The sequence below is a fragment of the Mus caroli genome, unplaced genomic scaffold (genome assembly GCF_978045245.1).
Source record: "Mus caroli unplaced genomic scaffold, Mus_caroli_1 scaffold_7, whole genome shotgun sequence".
Classification (NCBI taxonomy): Eukaryota; Metazoa; Chordata; class Mammalia; order Rodentia; family Muridae; genus Mus; species Mus caroli.
The window spans coordinates 27,825,623-27,849,667 of record NW_028227262.1 but is presented as its reverse complement, the minus strand read 5'-3'; the positions used below and the strand labels follow the sequence as shown (position 1 = coordinate 27,849,667).

General features: G+C 48.0%; 1 protein-coding gene across 3 annotated transcripts; it reads left to right on the top strand.

Moving 5' to 3' along the window:
- The first annotated feature begins 1,748 nt into the window (after positions 1-1,748).
- Positions 1,749-23,172, top strand: Slc25a18 (solute carrier family 25 member 18). 3 transcript variants are annotated; one of them, XM_085840012.1, is made up of 11 exons: positions 1,749-2,389; positions 5,180-5,212; positions 13,169-13,251; positions 14,695-14,817; positions 14,944-14,999; positions 17,130-17,220; positions 18,495-18,613; positions 20,847-21,012; positions 21,269-21,423; positions 21,789-21,864; positions 22,385-23,171. In XM_085840012.1, exons 3-11 carry the CDS (start codon positions 13,217-13,219, stop codon positions 22,524-22,526), a joined length of 963 nt encoding a protein of 320 aa, XP_085696138.1. In that variant the 5' UTR covers positions 1,749-2,389; positions 5,180-5,212; positions 13,169-13,216; the 3' UTR covers positions 22,527-23,171. The 3 variants fall into 3 exon arrangements, with proteins under 3 accessions (XP_085696138.1, XP_085696137.1, XP_085696139.1); XM_085840011.1 differs by lacking the exon at positions 5,180-5,212; XM_085840013.1 differs by lacking the exons at positions 1,749-2,389; positions 5,180-5,212 and having other exon boundaries at positions 14,695-14,821; positions 22,385-23,172.
- Positions 23,173-24,045: the final 873 nt, after the last annotated feature.

Here is a 24,045-nt window from a genome sequence, read left to right as displayed (position 1 = left end):
AGTCTGTGGTACCCACCTCGGACCTTTATCCTCATCCCAGCCACAATGCTTGGCTGGTTGCAGGTATCTTCCCAAAAGTGATGGCCATGTTTGGCATTGACTGCTCTCCTTGCAGAGCCTTTGGTGAGCAGTCAGTTGAAAGAGACCATAGATACCTGTAGCCTGTAGTCATCCAAGTTACAAATATCCAGAAGAGGGAGCTGCAAGCCCAATGAAGCTTAGGCTAACTCAATTGTTTTTAGTTCTAGTTCCTGGGAAATGTTTTGATTATGTAGGTTCTATAATCAACTGTAGTCTTAGACCAAACTACCTAGCTGCTTTTAATTATTACACTTTTAAGTAGTCCTCATTCCATAGTAATTCAGCCATACATGTGCCTACCCACAATCCCTGGATTCTGAAGACTGCAGGTCAGTTAGTAGCTGGTGGTCAGCTAATGCAACAAGGACTTGTCTCTTCATCTTCACATGGGTTCTGGGGCTCAAACTCAGATTCGTGGGCTTAAAAAGGCAAGCATTTTCATCTGTTGAGCCATCTCTCCAGCTCAAGGCCTCTTCAAAACAAACAAAAGTAAAACAACCCAGTCCTGAGAACGTTAAACAATATAAAATACGCTGTGTCACTTTATTTTCTAGTGTGGTGGTTGCATGTCTACATAATTTCTGGAACAAAGTAAGCTTTAGGATGAACACTTTTAGGAAACCTAGGTGTGTACTATGCTGGTCACATTGTTCTCTCTGGTAGTGGTGGTTTCTGTTTGCCTGGAGTGGGATGGCAAGTCACTGGCTGCCAGGCCCATGTGCCAGCCTCTCAGAAACCCAGCCCAGTTGCATCATGCCTTAGGCATCCAGACAGCTGCTTCCTTGTGCACCCTACTGTCCCTTAAAAATAGAAACTTGGGAGCTTAAACTCTCCACCCAAAACCCCCATATTACATAATCCCTCAGTAGGGAAAGCCAGATTACTAAGAACTTAGCTGTGGGCCTGGGAATGGCTCGGTGTTAAAAGTACTTGCTTCTCCCAGTGCCCACAGAGCGACTCAACTGCTTGCAATTCCAGCTCCAAGAGATCCAGTGCTCAGTTCTGACTTCCATTGTGCATATAATATACAGGCAGTCGTTTACATGTACAATCCTGTATGTCAGTTAAAAATAGATCTACTGTAAACAAAATAGAACTTAATTCTTAGAACTTGATGTAGATCAATTGATAAGAGTGCAGCCGGGCCGGGCGTGGAGGCACACGCCTTTAATCCCAGCACTTGGGAGGCAGAGGCAGGTGGATTTCTGAGTTTGAGGCCAGCCTGGTCTACAGAGTGAGTTCCAGGACAGCCAGGACTATACACAGAAACCATGTCTCGAAAAACAAACAAAAAAGAGTGTACCATTGTGAGGCCTCAAGTTCCAACTTCCAACTCCAGATGAAGCTGGGTGTGTGTCTATAATGTTAGCACTACAGAGGCAGATAGGCAGGAAGCTCAAAAGTCAAGTCCTCTTGTATACATAGCTTACAGCTTAGGATACACAAGATCCTATCTCAAAGAAAGCGTCTATTCTACACAAATCATTTTGACCAAACAATGCTAAATCCTGTATACAACAAAAAATACTATCTTCTACCACTAGTGAGCTTGATTTTAAAACTTGTTTGTGCAGTATTGTTCTAATCTCTCCCTGAAAATATTCCTACCTAGCTGGAGTCTTCTGGAAGGGGAATGGCTTATGATCTGTGGCTGTTATGTACGTGGTGTCTTTGGCTGTGGCTCTTTTCTCCTGGGTGGCTGTAAATCCTTCCAGCTCAGCCAGGGGTGGCAAAGCTCTGAGCACCGATGCTACTGCTGCCCGTCTGGGCAGACTTCCCTGTCCTCACCCCCCACTTCGCTCTGGTAGCTTGGCCTTGTTGATCTGTTGCCCTGGATTCAGTTCCTTGAGCTTTTGAAAGGACAGTGTTTGTGCATTTGTTTCTGTCTCCTTTGTGCTTACAAGGCTCACTCCTCTAGTTTCCTGAGGCAGTTTTAGCAAAAGCTTTCAGTGCAAAGTGAAGTGCAGTAGCAGCCAAGAAGGCAGCTGGGAAATGCCCAGATTGAGCTATTGTATCCTGGAGTCCCTGCCCCCGTGCCTCCATGACACGAATTTTAATGCAGGTGCCTTGAGACCATTTGAGGAGTGGAAAACCACAACTTGCTCCTAGAATCCTGTCGGCTCATTTCTGACCACATAGGACCGTTCACCCTGGTCTGGCTGAGCAAAGCTCCTCAGATTGTATCACGAGTTTTAACTCTAGGGAAGAGTTAAGTCTTTATAGGAAGGAAGGCAAAGACAAGATCCAGCACAGCCCGGCCTGGAGTATACCAAACACAGATGTGGAGTGACCCCTAACTGCCTTGTCAGTAAGTACAGTTGCCCTTGCTGTCCTTAGGGATTGGTTCCAGGATTCCCATTGCTAAGTCCCAGTGCTTAGGTCCCCATGTAACTTGGTATTTGCATATCATCTATGCATGTGTCCCTGTATATTGTTATCTCTTAAGTGTCTTTTTAAAACCATATACATATATATATATATATATATATATATATATATATATATAGCTGTCAAGCTGTACTGTTGAGCACTGACGAGAGAAAATGTCTGTGTATACTCAGCACGGAATCCCGACTGATGAGCAACATCTGCCTGGCACTTTGTCTGCTCATTCAGAATACAGAGGAAAGACTACTGTCCTTTCCTCAGAGTCAGTAAAGGGGGACACATTGAAGGAAACCGGCCTACAGCAACCAAAGTGCTGGAAGGGACGGTGCTTAGCCAGAGGTGAAGAGGGTGAAGTCAGGTTTGTTACTTACTCGTTGCAGCAGGGTGGTTCTTGCTGTGTTCACACCACTTGGCCTGGACAGACATCAGTGCACAGGTCAAGTCTGACCTGGTGTCTGTCAGACAGGAACCTACATTCTGAACAAACATCACCTAGAAACTGGTTTAAATGTAGGTTCTGCTGCCTTCCTCCTCCTGCCTGATCAGCCCATGAAGTGCCCAGCCCTCTGATGTGAGACACCTTCTTTGATGATGCATCACAGACCATAAGAGCACCCCCATAGTGGAAGGACCTGGCATCAAATCTAGGGCTTTACACCTTTCTGATCTGAGCTGAATTTTACCTTTATACCTAGTGGAAATATCTATCTCCACTAACGTCTCCTAAGAACTATGGAAGGCAGCTTATGTTGCTGACTAAATGGTAACAAATGTCCTCTCTTCTATACCTGGGAAGAAATAGCAAAGCTGACGAACTCCCTTACTGTCCACCCTGACTTAGGCCACCTGCTGTCTTCCTTTCATTGGTCTCGGTCCATTCAGTTTCCCATTTTCTCTGCACCTCAAGGTTTTCAAACTGTAGCCTTAACATCAAAACTGTAGTCCTTTGCTATCTAACAGCCTACTAATACATGATAGTCCCTCAGCTGCTGCAACATTTTAGTTAACAAGCTCCTGCCAGTCTAGACTGCCTCTTACTGGTTTCCTGGGCTACACAAAACCTGCCTTAAAGAGATTGATTTTCATGATGCACTCAAGATTGAAAGCCAGACAGAAAGTAAGCAAGCTTGACTGTGTACCTGTGTCATTAGGGTGTCCCCGTAACATAAGACTTGGTCATTGGGCCTGGGGGGTTGGAAATACTGCCTTCCTAGCTGAAGGTTGGGATCTTGCAGGGCCACTCTGGAAGCAAGTAGACCTTTGACCCTGCCTGGAAATTTGCTTAAAGAGAGTTCAGGTGCATCTCCTAACTTTGCTGTGCTTTTCCAGACCCATCAACCTTCTCTCTCTCTCTGCCTGTAAACAAAGCCAACCAAAGCTGAAGCTGCCTGCTCCCCTGATCTTCCTCTCCTGTGGGTCCTTCCTAGCTGGTGATGTCACCCCGGCTTTTTTTTTTTTCCTTGTTTGATTTGGTTTGGGTTTTTTCATTTGAGATGCTCATGAAACCCAAGCAGATGCAGAATTTGCTTTCTAGCCAAATACACTCTTGATTTCCTGCTTTTCCTGCCTCTACTTCCTGATTGCCACCCTGTGCTCTGGGGATTGGTTGGACTTCATGGATCCTAGGCAGGTACCAACTGAACTACATCCCAGCCCTCCTTTAGTTTTGGTTTTGGTTTTTGGTTTTTTGGTTTTGAGACAGTGCCACTCTGTAGTAAGGGCTCGCTTCAGGCTTATGACAATTTATATAGTCCCACCATTTGCAGGCTGAGGTTTCAAGTCCTGGAATTACAGGTGGATGCCACTAATACTCACTGAATTCTCTCTTTAATTTGTTGGTTTTTCTTTTATGTGTTTGGATGTTTGACTTTGTATGCTCCATGTTCTTGCTTAGAGCCCACTGAAGTCATCAACGAGTTCACGCATAATTGTAAACTGCCAATTCAGTGCTTGAAACTGAAGTCCAGTTCTTTGCAAGAACAACAATAATATTTACCTGCAAAAAGTGTATGGAGCCTGGTGTGTAGCTTGATAGTGGAGTGCATGCCTGCTATCCCAGCACTCTGGAGGCTGAGACACTGGGATTTTGAGTTTGAGACCAGCATGGTCTACATGGTAGGTTTCCAGGCCAGCCAGACTGCAAAGTGAGACCTCATCTCAGAAAACCAAAGGTGTGTGCAACCGAAAAGCAGAAATGATTGATCAGAGCACTTGTGAGATGCACACACCCTCCTTGTACATAACACCCCCCAGCCACACCCATCGGGCCAGAGCACTTGGATCCCATGCTGACCCTCTCCTCACACTTGCCATCTATCCCAGTGTGTTCAGTTAGCATCTTCACAGAAATGGCTGCTCAGGTCCTGCAGAAGATATACATTGTAGTTTTTACCACTTGTCTGTCCATTCTTCTGACAGCTGAATGGTAGGGAGCCCCCCATTACCCTGCACTGTGACTGTATGTGGGTTTCTAGTACCCTATTAGCAAGCTCTGGCCTCGTGTGTGAACTCTGTAAAGAGCAGTGTGGCAAGGGCTGGAGGAAGACAGTGCCTGCTGGCTCCTCTGCCCGTGTGAAAGCTGCAGCAGGAACAAGGAGGGGGGGGACTAAACTCTGATAAAACCCAAGGACAGAACAGCTCCTGCAGACAGCGTTGTACACCAGCTTCTGCCCACACGTCACTGGAAACCTGCCTCTGTCCTTTATTCCAGAGAAGGCAGAAAGACGGTCCTTCCTGAAATCTGGTAAGAGTTGTCTTGTCTGTCCTTGTCAAGCAAAGAGTTTGTAGTAAGAGATGGTAAGGGAGCCTGGGAAGGGGGTTTCCATGGCACCCACTGCAAGCAGGGCTAAGAAGAAGTCTGTCATCCCAGGGGCACCCCTCAAAATGGGGTACTTCCTGGGTCAAGACAAAATTAATGGCTACTCTGGTAAGAGGTGCTTAGTCCTGGCAGAACCATGTGCTCTGCTAGGAGGAATCAACCCTGGTTCTCACCCACGCCTGACTCTGCTTCTAAAAAATGTAAAGGTGCATGCCTTTAATCCCAGCACTTGGGAGGCAGAGGCAGGTGGATTTCTGAGTTCAGGCCAGCCTGGTCTACAGAGTGAGTTCCAGGACAGCCAGGGATACACACAAAAACCCTGTCTTGATGAAAAAAGCGACTTGAGAAGGCTGTCTGCCTTATACTCAAATCAACTACGTGTCAAAGGCAGTGGTTATATTTATGGGTTACTGAGCAGTGTTTGATAGCTAGTTGTCTCTTTGGGGCCTGTAGATATAACCCTTAGGTGGTCCTAACTCATAATAGCTTCTCATTTGGGTAAGGACACAGGTCAGTAATACAGTGCAGTGAGTGCTGACACTCAGTATCCAATATGGGAGCCTGAGGCATGAGGATTCCCTCCAGTTCCAGAGGAGCCTGTGCTACAAAGTCAAAAACTCATCTTAAAAACAGAAGCTGGGAATAATGGTGCCTGCCTTCAACTCCAGCACTTAGGTGGCCAGAGGATCCCCGTGACTTCAAGGTCAGCTTGGTCATAGCAAGTCCTGGGAAAGCCATGGCTACATAGACCCTGTCTTTAAAACACAGGTGGGCGCGCATGAGCACGCGCGCGCACACACACACTTAGTTCTGAGAGGAAGTGACATTGATTTAGATATCACTGATTACCAAACAGTTTGTAATTTACTGGCGATTTGTGAGCAGAGTGTATCTCAGGCACATTGCCAATGTGTGCATGGCTTAGGTGTAAGATGTCCATGCTCCTGCCGTGGCGGACGGACCTGAGCCCATACGGCTGAAGAGCAGATGGGGAATCTACTGAGGTGATGCCAGGCTTTTGTTTATACTTACTTCCTGAGTGCACACACAGCCTTACTGTAGGGAGGGTGCACTGTGCATGTGGGTGTGTCCTCTCCCTCCACCATTTGGATCACGGGATTGGCCTGAAGTCAGCCTTGGCACCTTCGCCTACTGAGCTCTCGTGATGATAAAGAAACTGGTTTATTCCTGGTCCTTTGTGGAGCAGTACCTTTGAAATTTTACTATAGGAACAAGTTAGTGCAGAAATAGAATTACATCACAAGATAAAGCAGGAGCAGCAAGATGTCAGTGAGCAAAGATGTTTGCTGAAGAAACTAAAGCCTGAGCTCAGTCCCTGGAACCTACAGTGGAAGGAGACAACCAGTCTCTATACATCCCTCTCAAGCTTTCAACAAGACTTTTATATGTATTTTACCTGCCTAGAGGTCTGTGAAACACAGGAATGCCTGTTATCAGAAGAAGGTGTCAGATCCTCTGAAACTGGCTAAGTGGTTGTGAGCTACCATGTGAGTTTTGAGCCTGGGTTCTTAACCACTAAGCCATCTCTTAGCCTCTCAGACATAAAGGACTGTCAAGGGGCTAGACCATTAGGTGAACCCCAGGCAGCCTTCTGCTCTGCCAGTCTCTGCAGGCAGCTTTCTTTCCTGGGTGCCTTCTTCATCCTCCAGTCCCTCAAGGGTCAGACCTAAGTCCTGGCTGGCTGCCTCATTTACATACTTTCTCCACCCTCATTCTTCCTGCCTCTGCCACCCGAGTCAGTACATCCCATCACATTGTCATGAAACTCTAAGACCTATGCCCACCTCTTCCAGAGTAATTAGTCAGCACACGGTGTGTGCTCTTCAAAAGTGTCACACTGTCTTTTACTGTCACAAAAATGGTATTTCTGGAACACATGCTACACCCACAGTAGTGAACTAGACTAGCCAGGACCACGGAGTAGCCCCTCTCTGCCAGCTACCTTTGCTCTCTGCTCCTTCACAAATCTACAGTGCCCTTCTGGTGCTTTACAAAACTCACTAAGCAGTTATCACTGTGAAGTGAGATCTGAGGAGTACTAAGTAAAGACACTTGTTAACAAGTTATAAAGCTAGCTAAAAGAGCACTTGGGTTCCTGAGAAGGCGCTGGAACGCTGCTTTACTGCCCTTGGTTGGGACTGAGGGAAACAGTGCACCAGTTACTAGTCCCCTGGTGCCCGAGACGGAATGGAAGGCCGGCTGCCCAGGAGATCAGAGCAATCCCACTGAGCCACACTGCCAGCTTGGTCCTTTGAAAGTCTCTTCCTGGGGCTGGTGAGATGGTTCAGTGGGTGAGAGCACCCGACTGCTCTTCCGAAGGTCCAGAGTTCAAATCATGGTGGCCCACAACCATCCGTAACGAGATCTGACTCCATCTTCTGGAGTGTCTGAAGACAGCTACAGTGTACTTACATATAATAAATAAATCTTTTAACAAAAAGAATGTTAAAAAAAAGAAAGTCTCTTCCTAGTGGTGTTGGAACCAGTAATATCTAAATTCCCTGAAAGTAAAGGAATCTTACTTGTCAGTCAGCTACAACCCAGCTACCTGGAATACTATATCACACTGTAGGTATTCAGCAGTATGGGCCCTGTTGCCAAATTTAGGACTTTGCTGATAAGATTCTTTTAAAACCATGGCTGAGCCCAGGCGGTAGTGACGTGCACCTTTAATCCCAGCACTTGGGAGGCAAAGGCAGGTGGATTTCTGGGTTCGTGGTCAGCCTGATCTACAAAATGAGTTCCAGGACAGCCAGGGCTATACAGAGAAACCCTGTCTCGAAAAACCAAACCAAACAAACAAACATGGCTAGCTAAATTTTAAGAGTTTTGTTTTGTTTTGTTTTGTTTTAAAGCAGGGGGTGGGGGTGGAGTGTCAGTGGTTAGGAACACTGGCTGCTCTTCCAGAGGTCCTGAGTTCAACTCCCAGCAACAGCAGTGGCTCATAACCATCTGTACTGGTATCTGATGCCCTCTTCTGTCACATAGACACATATGCAAATAGAGCACTCATATACATAAATCTTTAATTTTTTGCAGGGTACAAAAAAGGAGGTCTGACGCTAATAGCCTTGTTTTTCAAAAAGATCTGGGTTTGGTTCCTAGCATCCACATTAAGTAGTTTACCATCTGTATCAGGGGTCCAACCACCTGGTATGGATTCCATCGATACATGGTGCATATACAAATAGGCATACATACATACATACAGTTTAAAAACAAAAAGCTTAAAATCTTGGCTGCTATCTGTTGGTTCACAGATTTACCTATGGCTGGAATTCTGTGAAGTCATGTTCTTTGAAGGGAACCTGGGGCTAGGATTTAGAGTGAGGAAATCGCCCTTCCAGCAAACGCTGCATAGATAGAGTTGCTGTGAAATGTCCAGGCTCAGCGTGTCCCTTGTTCTCTGACTTATCTCAACTGTGCTCATTCCCATTGCCAAAGAACACTGATTTTTGACATCTAATTTTGCTCTAGAAACACCAGGAATGTGGCCCAGAGGGCTGCCTTTTCTCTTTCCTTTGACTTCATAGAGAAAGGTAAAGTTCTGTGCGTCCTAAAAAGCCTCTTAGGATTTGTTTTTGTCTGTTTCATGATAACTTACCATCTTGAAGACAGGAAACTGTCACAGAGATTGAGCTTTAAGAGGTGGCAGGGCCAGGCTCCTTACCACAATGAGGATTCTGCAGCCAGAACCCACCTTCTCTCGGGGAGAAGCTGATCTCAGATGGGATGGGAGTCTAGGCTCGCACTTGCTGACTTCCAGTACTAAACTTTTGATTAGGGTTATCAAGAAGCAGGGGTTGGGGAGATGGCTTAGCTGTAAAGAGCTCTTCCAGAGGCTTCAGGTTCAATTCCCAGCACTCATGGTATCATACAATTGTAAATCCAGTCTCAAAGATTCTGACACCCTCTTCTGGCCTCCTCTGGCACAGATATGTAGTGTAAAAACAAAACACACATACACAGAGAGAAAGAGTGCCAAGGAGCTGAGACATGGCTCTGGTTAAAAGTACATATTGCTTTTGCAGAGGACAGCACACATAACAGGTAGCTCACAAATTCACTTGCAGCTTCAGAGACTCCATTGCCTTCCTCTGGCTTCTACAGAAAACTGCATTCTCCACATACACAGACCAGCAAATAATAAAAATAAGACAAAACAAAAAGGTGAGCTGAGAGCCGGATGGTGGTGGCACACACCTTTAATCCCAGCAATCGGGAGGCAGAGGCAGGCGGATTTCTGAGTTGGAGGCCAGCCTGGTCTACAGAGTGAGTTCCAGGACAGCCAGGGCTATACAGAGAAACCCTGTCTCAAAAAAACAACAACAAAAAAAACAAAACACTGACTGCTCTTCTGAAGGTCCTGAGTTCAAATCCCAGCAACCACATGGTGGCTCATAACCACCTGTAATGAGATCTGACGCCCACTTCTGGTGCATCTGAAGACAGCTACAGTGTACTTAGATAAAATAATAAATAAATCTTTTGTTAATAGTGTTTTCCTAATAAGCCTTAAACTCGAGGTTTCATTTTTCAGCCCTGTATAAAGCCAGTTGTGGTCATATAGGCCTGTATTTCGAGGACTTAGGAAACTAAGGAAAAGACTGCCACAAGTTGGAGGCCAGCTTAGGCCATGGAGTAAGACTGTCTCAAAATAAAAGTAAAGCTGGCTGTGGGGCAAATGGTTCTCATCCCAGCCTTCGGGGGTAAGGGGCAGGCAGAGTACTGATGTTGAGACCAGCCTGGGCTGCCAAGGCTAACCCTGTTTCAAGAAAACAAGAAGATAAGCTGGGCAGTGGTGGTACACAGTTTTAATCCCAGCACTCAGGAGGCAAAAGCAGACATATGTCTGATGTTGGAAGCTAGCCTGGTCTACAGAGTGAGTTCCAGGACAGCCAGGGCTACACAGAGAAACCCTGTGAAAGAGAGAGGCCGAGAGAGCCGCACACAATTCTGTGGCCTGATAGGGTGGCTCAATGAGTAAAAGAAGTTGCCATACAAACCCAACAACCTCCACGTGTGTGCAGTAGTACACATGTATGCACCACAAATAAACTACACAAGATTTCAACTGCAAGTCTGGTAAAATATACAATGAGGTCAGTTCAATATCTCAAAATCTAAGTACAAGACTATAACTGGCATTTAGGATTAAGTTGGAAACAAGGATACCATTAAGGTCTGCAGCCTCAATTACAGGGAGTCTCTAAGGCAGGAGGATTTTACAAGTTGGGGGCTAGGCTTGTCCACATAGTGAGTTCCAGGTCATCCTGGACAAACTTAGCAAGATCTTGTCTCCAAATAAAAAAAGCTCAGTAGCCGGGCGTGGTGGTGCACACCTTTAATCCCAGCACTTGGGAGGAAGAGGCAGGTGGATCTCTTGAGTTGGAGGCCAGCCTGGTCTATAGTGAGTTCCAAGACAGCCAGAGGTACACAGAGAAACCCTGTCTCAACAACAAATGGAAAAGGAATGCTCCTGAGGCAGGAATGGCTCCCCCAGACCTCCTTTAAGTGTTAGATTCTTACCTGTCCTTCCTGTAGCCCTGCTCTCTGTTTAGACACCTGATCAGTTTCCATGCTGCCAGCCTGCCCAGCCCCTTCTGCTCCTCCAGTTTCCCCTGACTGCACTCTTTATCTGGGCTCTGAACTGTCTCTTGCTGAGTTACTAAGTATTCTCTTGCTGTCTTCTGATTGGCTCTGTCTCTTCCTGGGGCAGTTGACATGGGTCTGTCTTTAGCATCTCACCCTCTGCTCAGAGTCCCCACCTCCATTTATGACTTTGCCTTCAGAGCTTCGCCATCCCTTCGGCCCACTACTTAGCTGCAGGGTCGTGTTTACCCAGTGTGGTTTGGTTTTGTTTTCTTTTGGGGCAGTACCAGGGAGGAATCTAGGGCCCAGGCATAAACATTTCTCCCCTGGGGACTCTGCCTGCTCCTCACACCCACAAGGCTGCCTATGACCTGCCTGAGGCCCTGCCTAGTGAAACCCTGCTCAGACAGATCTCATTGACACTGTAGTTGGCTTTTCCCTTCTAAATCTGCCCCCTCTACCTTTCTGTATAGGGGTAGGGACTAAAAGCCAGGGGACTTCGTCCATCTTTGCTGTTTGAGACAGTTTCTCATGTTTGCCAGGTTTCCAGGTGCTGGGTGACAGGTAGGAGATACTGTTTTCTTCATAGTGTTTCCTCCTCTTCCTGTTCAGGCTTTCCCATGTATTATCTGTTGCTTCTGGAACTTAAGTCTCCAGGAGAGAAGATCTTAGTAATTTCTTTATTATTACTGTTCAGAACGGGAATCAGACCTGACCATATTACTTTAATTTTTTCTTCTTTTTATTACATTTGTGGATGCTTTGCCTACACAGATGTATGTATGCATATATGTATGTAATGTATGTTGTGCACCACATGGGTGCCTGGTGCCTGCACAGGTCCGAAATGCATCAGGTCTCCTAAAACTAGAGCTACAGATGGTTGTAAGCTGCCATGTGGGTGCTGAGAATTGAACCCGGGTCCTCTGAAATCGCAAGTGCTCCTAACCATCCAGCCCCCTCAAAAATTTTTTTTTAACTGAAGTGATTATCATATCTCCAGAGAGTCACTTTCCTCTTCCTCTTCTTCTTCCTTTCTTCCCCAAAACAAAAATACCCAGAGATGACTAAGACTTTGCCTCAGAAACAGCAAAGGAAAGAGAGGAAGGGGCCTTAAGCCAGGAGCACTGAGGCCTTTCCTGAAGCTCCACTGGTCTGGAGGCAGGACCGAGACTCAAAAGGTGCAATCTTTTTATTTCTTTAGGCAGGATCTTATGTATGTTAGGCTGACTTTGAATTTGCTTATATAACTAAAGATGCTCCCTGCCAACACACACACACACACACAGAGAATAACACTTAATAACTCAGGCAGGCCTTGAACTTGGATCCTATGCCTCAGTCTCCAATTATTTATTGTATTTCCCATTTCCAGACCACTGGCTCGGTCTTTTCCATTTGTGACAATCATCAATGCAACACCAGCCACAGTGGCACACACCTGTGACCTCAGCACTCGGGAGGCTAAGATAGATCCCTGGGAGTTCCAGGCCAGCCTCCAAGGAAGATCTTGTCCCAAAACAAATAAACAAACCACCCTAACTCAGCAAATGCAGAGTTATATAGCACAGCTTGTTTCACATGAAACTTTAGAAAACTCAGTTAAGAGCCAGGTGCCAGGCTGGTGAGATGGCTCAGTGGGTAAGAGCACCCGACTGCTCTTCCGAAGGTCCAGAGTTCAAATCCCAGCAACCACATGGTGGCTCACAACCATCCGTAACGAGATCTGGCGCCCTCTTCTGGAGTGTCTGAAGACAGCTACAGTGTACTCACATATAATAAATAAATAAATCTTTAAAAAAAAAAAAAAAAAAGAGCCAGGTGCCAGGCAGGACAGCCAATACCCATAATCCTAAGCACTTGGATGGAAGCAGGAGGATCAGGCATTCAAAATCATCCTCATCTATTACATAGAGGGTGGTGGGGTGAGGCTAGTGTCGTGTCTACCTTCATTCCTCATACTTCCAAAAAAAGCTACTTGAGGACATCTGAAGCATTGCAGTCCTAATCTCTTCCTAGCCCATGCCCCCACCACTCCCGCAACTCCCCCAGAAGCCTTTGGTAATGGCTTTTTAGTTTAGGTATCTATTCTTTCATCCCCCTTCCTTTTCTGATCAAAGTCCAAACAAGGATTTCTGTCTGGATGCACATTTCCAAAGTGGGGACATGGAACATGCAGGGGCATGAGGAAGTCCATGCCCTGTCAGTTCTATGGAGGGATAGAGTCAAAGACAGACACATTACTTCCCTCTCCACTGGCCTCAACAGCAGCTGCCTGTGAGGGCCCCACAGCCTGCGTCCTGGGAGCCGCCGTGGATGATCGCCCGCAGGATGTCCAGCCACGACCTGAGGTAGGCCCAGGGGGACAGCCAATTTAAAGAAGGGTTGCTATGGCACCAGCCCATTAGTGTCAGCTCTAGATGATGAGAACAGAGTGAATGACTGGGTAGAGCAAATAAACAATTTCCAAATAAACAAGTGTGTGTGTGTGTGTGTTAAAATTGTTAAAATGCAGTTTGCAAGCTGGCCAAAATGGCATATGCCTGTATCCCAGCTCTGGTAGAGGTAGATGCTCAAGGATCAGGTTTAAGGCCAGCCTTGGGTGCATAGTCAGACTGGCCAGCCTGGGCTACAGGAGATTCTCCTTAAACTCTCCTCCCTGGCAACATTGTTTTCAATTGTTTTGACTCATCTCTGCAGGGAAGTTTAAGCCATGCCTCTTTGTTGCTAGTTATTCTATCTCAAATATTTTCCTCATGTCTGCCTCTGGCCTGAAAGATAACATTTTAGTATTTTCCAAGGAGTCTGAGAAAACTTTGTTTTCTATTCCCAGACTCCTATCCTTAATCAGGAAGAGGAATCTGTTGCCTAAAGCAAGTGGTTATAGAGGCTAGAGTAGATAATACACTGTTTATTAGCCCTAGTTATCTCTTGCTAGGAAGCACACATGGTCATGGCCTGGGCATTTTATCCTTTAAAAGATTTTTTTTAGGTTTATTTTATGTGTGTGAATGGTTTGCTTGTATACTGTATGTGTGTGTGTGTGTGAGTGTGTGTGTGTATACACATATACATACATACACGCCTGGTGCCTACAGAGGGCAGAAAGGGTTGTCGGTCTGCTGGAATTGGAGTTAAACATAGTCTTGAGCTGCCATGGAGCTGCTGGGAATCGAGCCTGGGCTACTGCACCACTTAATCATGTCTCTAGTCTGGAGGGTATCTTCTCCTTAACAATAGCTGTCAGTTACCGAATGCTTGTTTAGGCCTCCTACAGTCCCTAGATCAGGGAAATGATGTTTCAGAGAACCGAAGCAATGCGCCCAAGTCAACAGCCTAGTGGAGATTCATTTCACCACGTTCTCCAGGTTTCGATGGAAAATAAAGTTGGAACTTGTTTGAAAACTTCCTCACAGGCCTCCAAGCGTGAGAAGCTGGAGAGCCAACCTTGATGGCAGTTCTAGAGGGCATCTTTGAAGGCCAAGCTAAGGCCTGCCAACTCCCTGGTGGGCTCCCTTCCCAGCAGGTCTGCTTGGTGAACCCTTCCTTCACTATGGGTTAGTGTGAGCTGATCAGGCAGTTAAGCATGGCTTCCTGGAGAGAGGTTCCTAGCCTGTGTGGAAGGAGAGGGCAGGACCTGACAGCTGCCCAGGGAGGGTGCTGAGGAGGGACACTCTGGACAGCTGGAGGCTCAGCACCACCTGCCTGGCCCTTCTCTCATGTCCCCTACCCAAGCTGGCTGAGACCGAGAATCTTCTCTCACACTTTCTCCTTTTCTCTTCCCTGTGGCCTAGCATCTCTGCAAAACTCATCAATGGAGGTATAGCAGGTCTCGTGGGGGTGACCTGCGTGTTTCCCATTGACCTTGCCAAGACCCGACTACAGAACCAGCAGGGGAAAGATGTGTACAGAGGAATGTAGGTATTGGCAGGAGACGTGAAGGCAGGGAGGGGTCTGGAGAACAAGGCCAACTGAGGTGTGCCCAGGAAGGGGAAGAGGCCCACGTGGACACCACTAACTTCCTTTCTGGCCTCTGCTTCCAGGACAGATTGCCTGATGAAGACTGCACGTGCTGAGGGCTTCCTGGGCATGTACCGAGGTGGGCTTCTGAATATCCCAGAGGAGTTCAGGCTCCTCTATTGAGGACAGTGGGGCAGGGCATACAACCACACTTTGTGAGCCTGTAGCACAGAGGTGTTCATTCCACCCAGGGAGCTGCTCTGGACTATGCCAACTTTCCAGAACCTTCCATGTAGAGGCAGATTCTTCTGGCTAAGGCCACCTTCGAGGTGCCTAGTTTGTGCTATGTTAAAAGCAAGTGTCCCCAGCCTTTCTCTGCCTCCCTCCCCTCTTCCTCTCCTTGACATAAAGAATGACCCACAGAGCTGTGAGCTCAGCCCCACATGATAACCCCATGCTGCTGCTGTCTGCTGCTTCCCCATCCATGATGAGGAAAAACGGGCCATAGGTCGGTGCTGGGAAAGAGCTGATAGGATACACAGGGACCCTAGAGAACAAGGACAGAAACGTGTGTGGTTTACTGAGTTCCCATAAAAAAAGGAGATCTGCCCACTTCCTCAGGCTGCTTATGCACCGTCAGAGGTGAAGGAGCCTGCCAACAGCATAGACTATGACGTCTTCTTAGTCAGGTGGAGTCACATACACCTGTGATCCCAGCATTTGGGATGGAGCTGGGGGATCAAGAGGCCCAGACCATCCCCAGTAACAGGGAGATTCATGTCCAGGAATTCATGTGATCCTGTCTCAAACCAAAAAGGGAAACAAAAACAAAACAAAAAAGACAGATAACTTCTTCATAATGGGACACGTGTATCCATTAAAAAAAAATGGAGTTTAAGGAGGAAAAGGGGGTAGAGAGGTAACTGGTTCAGTTAAGAGCACGCCTTTAACCCATGCACTCCGGAGGCAGAGACAAGGGGGATCTCTGAGTTCGAGGCCAGCCTTGTCTACAGATGGAGTTCTAGGATAACCAGGACTACAGAGAGAGAGAGACAGAGACAGAGACAGAGAGACAGAGAGAGAGAGATTGAATGAATGAATGAACTTCCAGAGTGCCCGAATTTGGTTCCCAGAACCCACATTTGGTAGTTCACAACCACCAGTAATTTAATTTCCAGGGAATCTGATACACACACACACACACACACACACACACACACACACACACCCCATGCAAATAAAATAGAATCTGTGGGGCTGGAAAGTGTTCTCGGCGGTCCTGAGCTCGATTCCTAACACCCACATGGCAGCCACAGCTTCTTATGACTCTAATTCCAGAGACTCAGATGTGTCTTCTGATCTCTGCAGGTGCCAGGCATGCATGGTACACTTACATACATGCAGGCAAACCCTCATACGCATAGAATAAAATAATCTTTTACAAAACACAATCTTTTGTTTCTTTTCAGGTTTTTCCAGACGGGGTCTGTGTAGTCCTGGCTCTCCTGGAACTCACTTTCTAGACCAGGCTAGCCTCAAATTCACAGAGATCCACTTGCCTCTGCCTCTTGATTTTTGGAATTAAAGGCATGCACCAACACTGTCCAGCTACAAAATAAAAGCTTAAAAAGCAAACAAACAAACAAAAACCTAGGCTGGTATGGTGGTGTACATCTTTAATTCCAGCATTTGGAAGACAGAGGCAGATGGATCTCTGTGAGTTCAAGGCCATCCAGAGCTGCATAGTGAGATCCTGTCTCAACGTTTAAAAAAGTGTGTGTGTGTGTGTGTGTGTGTGTGTGTTGGGGGGGGGGAGAATGGATAAAGGGAGGGGGAGAGGGAAGAATGGCGCTGGAGATACAGCCCAGCAGAGCGCTTGCAGCTTGCTGCAGTGTGTAGGAGGACAGCGTGCTTCCCAGTGGCACACCTGTCACTTGTACTAAGGAGGCAGGAGGGCTGTGAGCTCTGTCATCTTGGACCGTGTACTAAGACCCCAACTCCACAAACAAGCCGTGTCTGGCAACCTGACTTTGATTCCAGAACCACATAAGGGGAAAACTAACTCCAAAGTTATCTTCTGGTCCCCACTTGTGTGCCCAGGCATATGCATTCCCACCCCAGTAACACTAAATAAACTATAAATCAGAGGAAGGGGGAGAGATGAAGAACGTAGTGAGACAGACTGTGTCCCCTTGCCTGGCTCCCCTGAGCCATGCCTTACTGTGAGTGGCAGCAGCCACAGCTCCTTCTCTTCATTTCTCACCTCCAGGGGCTGCAGTAAACCTCACCCTGGTCACTCCAGAGAAGGCAATCAAGCTGGCAGCCAATGACTTCTTGCGGCAGCTGCTCATGCAAGATGGGTAAGGACAGGTGATGGCTGGGGGTGGGGGAAGGGGAACCTTCACTGTGTGTCTACATTTGGGGTGTCTAAGATTGTATGCATCTATGTGTGTATACGTGCACATGTGGCTGAGGTCAGTGTGTTTCTACACTTAGGGGGTGAGAAGTGTAAGCTGGGAGAGACGGTATATTCAAGAGAATACAGAACTTACAGCATATATGCAGATGTATTTAGCAACTAGCTGATTTTTTTTTTCCTGTGGTTTTTGTTGTTGTTTGCTTTTTGAGACAGGGTCTATTTAGCTCTGTCTGGCCTGGATCTTACAGTGATCCTCTAGCCTCTACCTCCTAAGTGCTCAAAATTATAACCTTGTGGCCACACCCAACAAGCTGACAAAATTTAAACATCAGTCCCAAATCCTCTCTTCTGTGTCCCCTCTCCCCCTTATCCTAAGGGATGGTACTTAAGAGGCTGGAGCAAGAACCTGACATCACACTTGTGTTTGATGGTTTCGGACCCCAACGCTGATGGATGCACAAGCTGCCTGGCATTAGTCTTTGCTGGCAGGGTGCTATCTCTAAGCCTAGCAGCCAGCAGGTAGAGGCAGAAGGACTGCAGCAAAAATGAGGACCAAAAAGAGCCAGGCATGGCAGCACATGCTTTTAATCCCTGCACTCAGGAGGCAGGAGCATATCTCTGTGACTTTGATGCCAGCCTGATCTACAGAGCAAGTTCCAGGACAGCCAGGGTTATAAAGAGAAACCCTGTCCTTTTTTTAAAATTATTATTATTATTTTTTAAAGATTTATTTATTGATTATATGTAAGTATACTGTAGCTGTCTTCAGACACTCCAGAAGAGGGCATCAGATCCCATTACAGATAATTGTGAGCCACCATGTGGTTGCTGGGATTTGAACTCCAGACCTTCAGAAGAGCAGCCGGGTGCTCTTACCCACTGAGCCATCTCACCAGCCCTATTATTATTATTTTTAAAATGTATTTAATGTATGAGTGCTCTGCTGTGTATACATCCTCAGACCAAAAGAGGGCACCAGATCCCCTTATAGATAGATGGTTGAGAGCCACCATGTGGTTGCTGAGAATTGAACTCAGGACCTCTGGAAGAACAGCCAGTGCTCTTAACTGCTGAGCCATCTCTCCAGCCTGAAACACTGTCTTAAAACAACACAGACAGACAAACAAAATAGTTCCAACCACCAAGGAGGGTGAATGGGGAGAATGGGGCAGGGCTGACCTGAGACTAAGGACCTTCTTGCTCCTGATTCCACAGGACACAGCGGAACCTGAAGATGGAGATGCTGGCCGGGTGTGGGGCTGGAATATGCCAGGTGGTGATTACCTGTCCCATGGAAATGCTCAAGATTCAGCTGCAGGATGCTGGCCGCTTAGGTGAGGCACATCCCAACTCAGGGCATCAGCAAGGCTGGGGTCAGTCAGCACAGGTCACACTGCACTGCATAGCCCCACAGCGGAACTGTGTTTTATAGTGATGCCTTTAACCCTTTCGGCTCCAGCCCAAGGAGCAGACATGAGAGCCTGGATTCTGGAGGATGTCAGCACACCTCATACTGCCATGATAGCGCCTTGATGCTCAGGCTGTATTCTTGAAGCTTCTTTAAATGGGGCTTGGTGGGCTGGTGAGACGGCTGAGAGGTCAAGAACACTTGCTGCCCTTCCAGAAAACTGGGGTTCAGCTCTAGCACACATATGACAGCTCACAACCATCTATAACCCCTGTTCCAGGGTGTCTAATACCATGTTCTGGCCTCCTCTGGCAATGTATATGCGTGTGGTGTATTGACACACACAGGTAAAATACACACGTGCGCGTGTGCACACACACACACACACACACAAATAAATGTTTTAAATCTCAAATATGGAAGAAGAAAGCAGTATGCTGACGGTGCCAGGTACAGTGAGAACACAGACTAAGCTCTTGAGGAGGAGCCAGGGCCACCCCCCCACCCCCAGGTTCCTCAGGGATAAACCCCAGTGTCTGGCTAGAGAGCTACTGTGGGAGACACCTAACTCCTCTACCCTCAGCTCAGCTGTGCACGCTTGTGCTTGTGCAGCCAGGTTCCAGACTGGGATAGACCAACGACAGTGGCTTCAGGAACCCCGTGTCCCTATCTGCCAGGAGAAGGAGCATGCCTTGTCATCTTTTCAACCTGGAGAAAAAATAAAGCTGGTGTAGTGGTTCACGCCTTTGATCCCAGCACTTGGGAGGCAGAGGCAGAGGCAGGCGGATCTCTGTTGAGTTCCAAGTAGCCAAGACTCCATAGTTGAGACCCTGTCTCAAAACAAACAAACAAACAAACAAACAAACACACACACACACACAACCCTTCAAACTAACCATGCACGCATGCAACAAAGAAAACGCGTGTAAAAGCCAGAGAGACTTTGACTTGTCTGTAATGCCAGGACTTAAGAGGTAGAACCAGGAGCTCAGCCTGGGCTACAGAACCACATGTGTGCAGGGCCCTTGGTGGCTGCTTCCTTCCCTCAGGATTTCTCAGGCTTACAAGCTGCTAATAATCTCCTGAGTAAGGCAGAGTCCATTTTTCCACTTGGGACTTTCCTTCCCCTACCCCCATCACTTGGTGATGGAACTTTAGCGTGCTCATGCTAGGAAAGAAGCCTCAGGCACTGCAGGCACCGAGCTGTGACGCAGGTCCTAGCTCCTAGTCTAAACTACCCGAGGCAACCTACCCTGCCCTCCCAACCACCACCACCACCCCCACCACCACCACCCCCACCTCAAAAGGAGAGAAAAAATGAACTGTGAGCAATAAATTGCCTCCGCTATTGCACTGCGGGATGCTGAGGACATCTAGGACACGAGCCATAATGACTTCCTCTGAAGAAAGAGCCTAAATACTTGTTCAATTTGGGCCACACCCATGGACTTATGAGCACTTAGCAAGTGCTTTTCTAGGCCATTTTGTTTGGAGACCAGGTTTTACCATACTGCCCTAACTGACCTTGAACTCTTAGGCTTATGCCATCTATACTTTTGCCTTAGGCTCTTGACTAATCAAATGTATGGGTACTATGCCCAGCAAATACTGACTTCAAAATAAATATATTTTCCATACATTAAATCTTATGGTCTATAGTGGGATCCACAAGTTATACCATACAAATAATCAGTCAATTGCTTATCTATGTATCCATCCACCTACCCTCCCCCCATCCTCCTCTCCATCCATCCATCCATCCATCCATCCATCCATCCATCCATCCAGTAAGATGGCCTTGATGTGATGCAGCCTAAGTTGGCTGACACTGAACTCCTCCTCAGGTCTCAGCCTCCCCAATGTTGGGATTACAGACATAAACCACTACACTCTGGTCATTCCCATTTACATTTTGTTCTGTTGGTTGAAACAGGCAACCCTAGAGGACAAAGGCATTTGCTGGTGGCTTCTTACATTAAGCAGAACACAGGTGTTTCTGTCCCAAAGTGCTAGCAGGATGTGACTTCCTGAAAATGGCAGGCCATGGAAGGGTGGGCTCTGGTTGAGGTGACATGGTCATGCACACTGGGGCCGGTCCCCCAAGCACACCCTGGGCTCCCGTCGGGCTTGGTGCAGATGCAGCTGCCTTTCCTCTCCAGCTGTCTGTCATCAGGCTTCTGCCTCAGCCACGCCCACCTCCCGGCCCTACAGCACTGGCTCGACTTCCACCCACAGGCGCCCATCGGCCACCCTCATTGCCCGGGAGCTGCTCCGCACTCAGGGCCTCTCTGGTCTTTACAGGGGCCTGGGTGCTACGCTCCTCAGGTGAGCCACTCTTCCTGGGCCTGGGCCCCGACGCCTTTAAGATCACTTTACCATTGCTTCCCTCTGAACTGTAGCTGGTCCCTCAGCAGCCTACAGGTGCTGGGGGGGGGGGGTATGTGTGTTGGGGGGGGGGGAGCTGGACAGGGGAAGAACTTCCTCTTTGGCAAATGGGGATGTTCTCCCATCTGCGACACCCCGCGGGTCCTGGAGAGGCTGCTGAGAGGGTCACCCAGGGTGTCATCTCTCTCCTCTACAGGGACATTCCCTTCTCCATCATCTACTTCCCTTTGTTTGCAAACCTGAACCAACTCGGAGTCAGCGAGCTCACCGGCAAGGCCTCCTTCACACACTCCTTTGTGGCAGGCTGCACAGCAGGTTCTATGGCGGCGGTAGCCGTCACCCCTCTGGATGGTAGGTGTGGAGAGCGCTGGGGTTTGCGGTTTGAGGGTCATCCTGCTTTATGAGTCATGTTTCCAGAAAGCCCCAAATCTCAAAGGCTGAAGTGTCCCCAATGTTCCTTGTCACCACACAGCCCATCCCTCCCAGAGGCCTTTTCTTCCAGGAGTTCTGACTCTTGCATGAGAGCTAGCACTGGGGAACCTATGAGGAAATGTTCTCTCTGAGCTCAGGGCCACACCTGCTCCCTCACTGCTTCTCCAGCTAGAGGAAGGCTGCTCACCTCAGTCATACAAGCGTCCCCACAGGGCAACCCCACTTGGTGTGCAGAAAGACAAGCTCCTGAGTCTGTAACTTGTTCTAACTTCTGCTTCATTCAGTTCTGAAGACTCGAATCCAGACCCTCAAGAAAGGCCTGGGTGAGGACACCTACAGCGGAGTCACTGACTGTGCCAGGTGAGCCCAGCACCCCAGACACCACCCAGCTCAAGATGCTCTTCCTGGCAGGACTTGCCACTGCCTTGGAATGTGTTGGCCCTCACTTCTCAGAGAATGCTACAGAGAATGGGAGCTTCTGATTCTCCCATGAGTCTCTGCTTCTCCCCACTCCTCCCACCAGATTGCAGACAATCTGGAATTGCTAAATAGCTTCCTCTCTCACAATACAGTCTAAAGGTGGCGCACAGATACTTGGCCAAATGGGATCTAACGGCTCCAGTCTTTGGCCTAGCACTTGAGGGCCACAGGTCAGCTCACAGAGACTAGTGAGCTGTTGTCTCAAAGTGTGGAGATGCTGTGGACTTGACGCCTCAGGGCTTGCAATCCTATAAGCCAGCACTCAGGAGATTGAGGGTAGCCCAGGGACAGCCTGGGCTACACACACCTAGAGACCTTCTCCCCAAATCTAACAACAGAAAGTCCTGAGTAAATGTGTACATAGCCTTCACCTACCAAGCTCTCCTTTCTTCCTTCACAGGAAGCTCTGGACACAGGAGGGACCAGCAGCCTTCATGAAAGGAGCAGGCTGCCGTGCCCTGGTCATAGCCCCCCTCTTTGGGATTGCCCAGGGCGTCTACTTCATTGGCATCGGAGAGCGCATCTTGAAGTGCTTTGAGTAATCTAATGTGTCACTTCTTGCTGTCACCTCTGGCCCTAGGGAACTAGGTGGCACTGCTGGAAGTTTAAGATGCTGGCTCTGACGTACATGGTCTCTAACCTGTAGTGCTACCTCAGAAGAAATGACCCATTTTACTAAGCGAGTAGAGCCTTCATCTCCTTTATGAAAACTAAACTTTCTGAACCAGTGATGTTTGGAAGTCCTAACCTCTTATGTCTAACAACAGAACTGGCCTTATGTACTATGGCAGGACCGTGTGCAGTATGACAGAAGGGCTCTTCCACACTAACATCCCCACTGCAGGCAAGTGTGGTACAGAATCGTCCTGTGAGGGTTTAGCGTCAATCCTAGCCCTGCCGCCCTAACAGACCAGAAGTGCACCTGTGCCCTCCCGGGCATCAGCAATAGTCTGTGAGCCTGTATGAGCACACTGGCCACCTCAGCAGCGGTCCTGCCCCAGATACCCACCCTGAAGTATGGGCCCAGATCCCTCCCAATAGATGCTTGTGGGACATGATCTGAAATAAAGCTGGTTAAATCCTTGTCCTGTAATCAGCATAGCAGATGACTGTCATTCTGCATTGTCAAGCTGTGCCTTCTTGGGCCCCACAGCAGTTCATTACTGCCTTCCAACTGCTGTTCTAGAGTGGAGAGTGGTTGGGGGGAAATTGTACACTGAAAGAGTTCAGCTTTTTAAAAAGAATTATTTACTAGTTTACATGTCTGTGTGTCTGTGACCCCCAAGAGAGCATTGGATCCCCAAAGCTGTGTTCCAGGTGGGTGTGAGCTGCCAGACAAGGGCACTAAGAACTGAATTCCGGTCCTCCGGAAGAGCAGCAGGTGCTGGCTCCAGTTCCTACCCTTGAATCTCACCTCTTTCTACCTTTCATGGCCATGTCAACACCAAGAAGCCCACTCTCATGGCCCTCAATTCCTTTCTCCAAAGCCACACAAATGATGTCAGGCCCTAAGAAAACAGGAACGAGAGCTGGGTACACAGGTCAGTTAGCAACACCATGGTGGCACGTGCCTATAGTCCCAGTCCTTAGGAGCTGAGACGGGAGGATAGGAAACATGAAGGTCATAGCATGTCAGTGAGCACATTCTAGGCCAGCCTACACTGCATGTCACCCTGCCAAACTACAAAACTGAAAAGAGCCTCCATTAGTCCCACCTAACGTAAAGCTTGGGTCTGGGGAGTACGCAGATGTGCATGCAGATAGTCCATCTGAACGGCCTTATTCTCTCTAAAACAAGGTAGGTAAAACCCCAAAGATGCACAGGCCACAGGTTGCGGGGCATGGCTCAGCGATGCAGCATCTGCTTCCCTGTGAGGCTCTGGCACCCACTCCTAACACACACACACACACACACACACAGAGCTGTCCAGCCTCCAGGACAGGCAGGTTAAATGTACGGCAGGGATTTGGGATAGCTCCTCTCTGGGTCTTCCTGTTGCCCAGACTGCCCCCCAACCAATCCTCCCACCACAGCGAGGGCTCCCGATGTGGGTTCCCGTG

Excerpts from the sequence above, each read along its gene's own strand:
- Slc25a18 (XM_085840011.1), top strand. The coding sequence starts at position 13,217 with ATGATCGCCCGCAGGATGTCCAGCCACGACCTGAG. Across the intron at positions 18,614-20,846 it reads GCAGGATGCTGGCCGCTTAG|CTGTCTGTCATCAGGCTTCT; the intron begins GTGAGGCACATC and ends TTTCCTCTCCAG. Across the intron at positions 21,424-21,788 it reads AGCCGTCACCCCTCTGGATG|TTCTGAAGACTCGAATCCAG; the intron begins GTAGGTGTGGAG and ends TGCTTCATTCAG.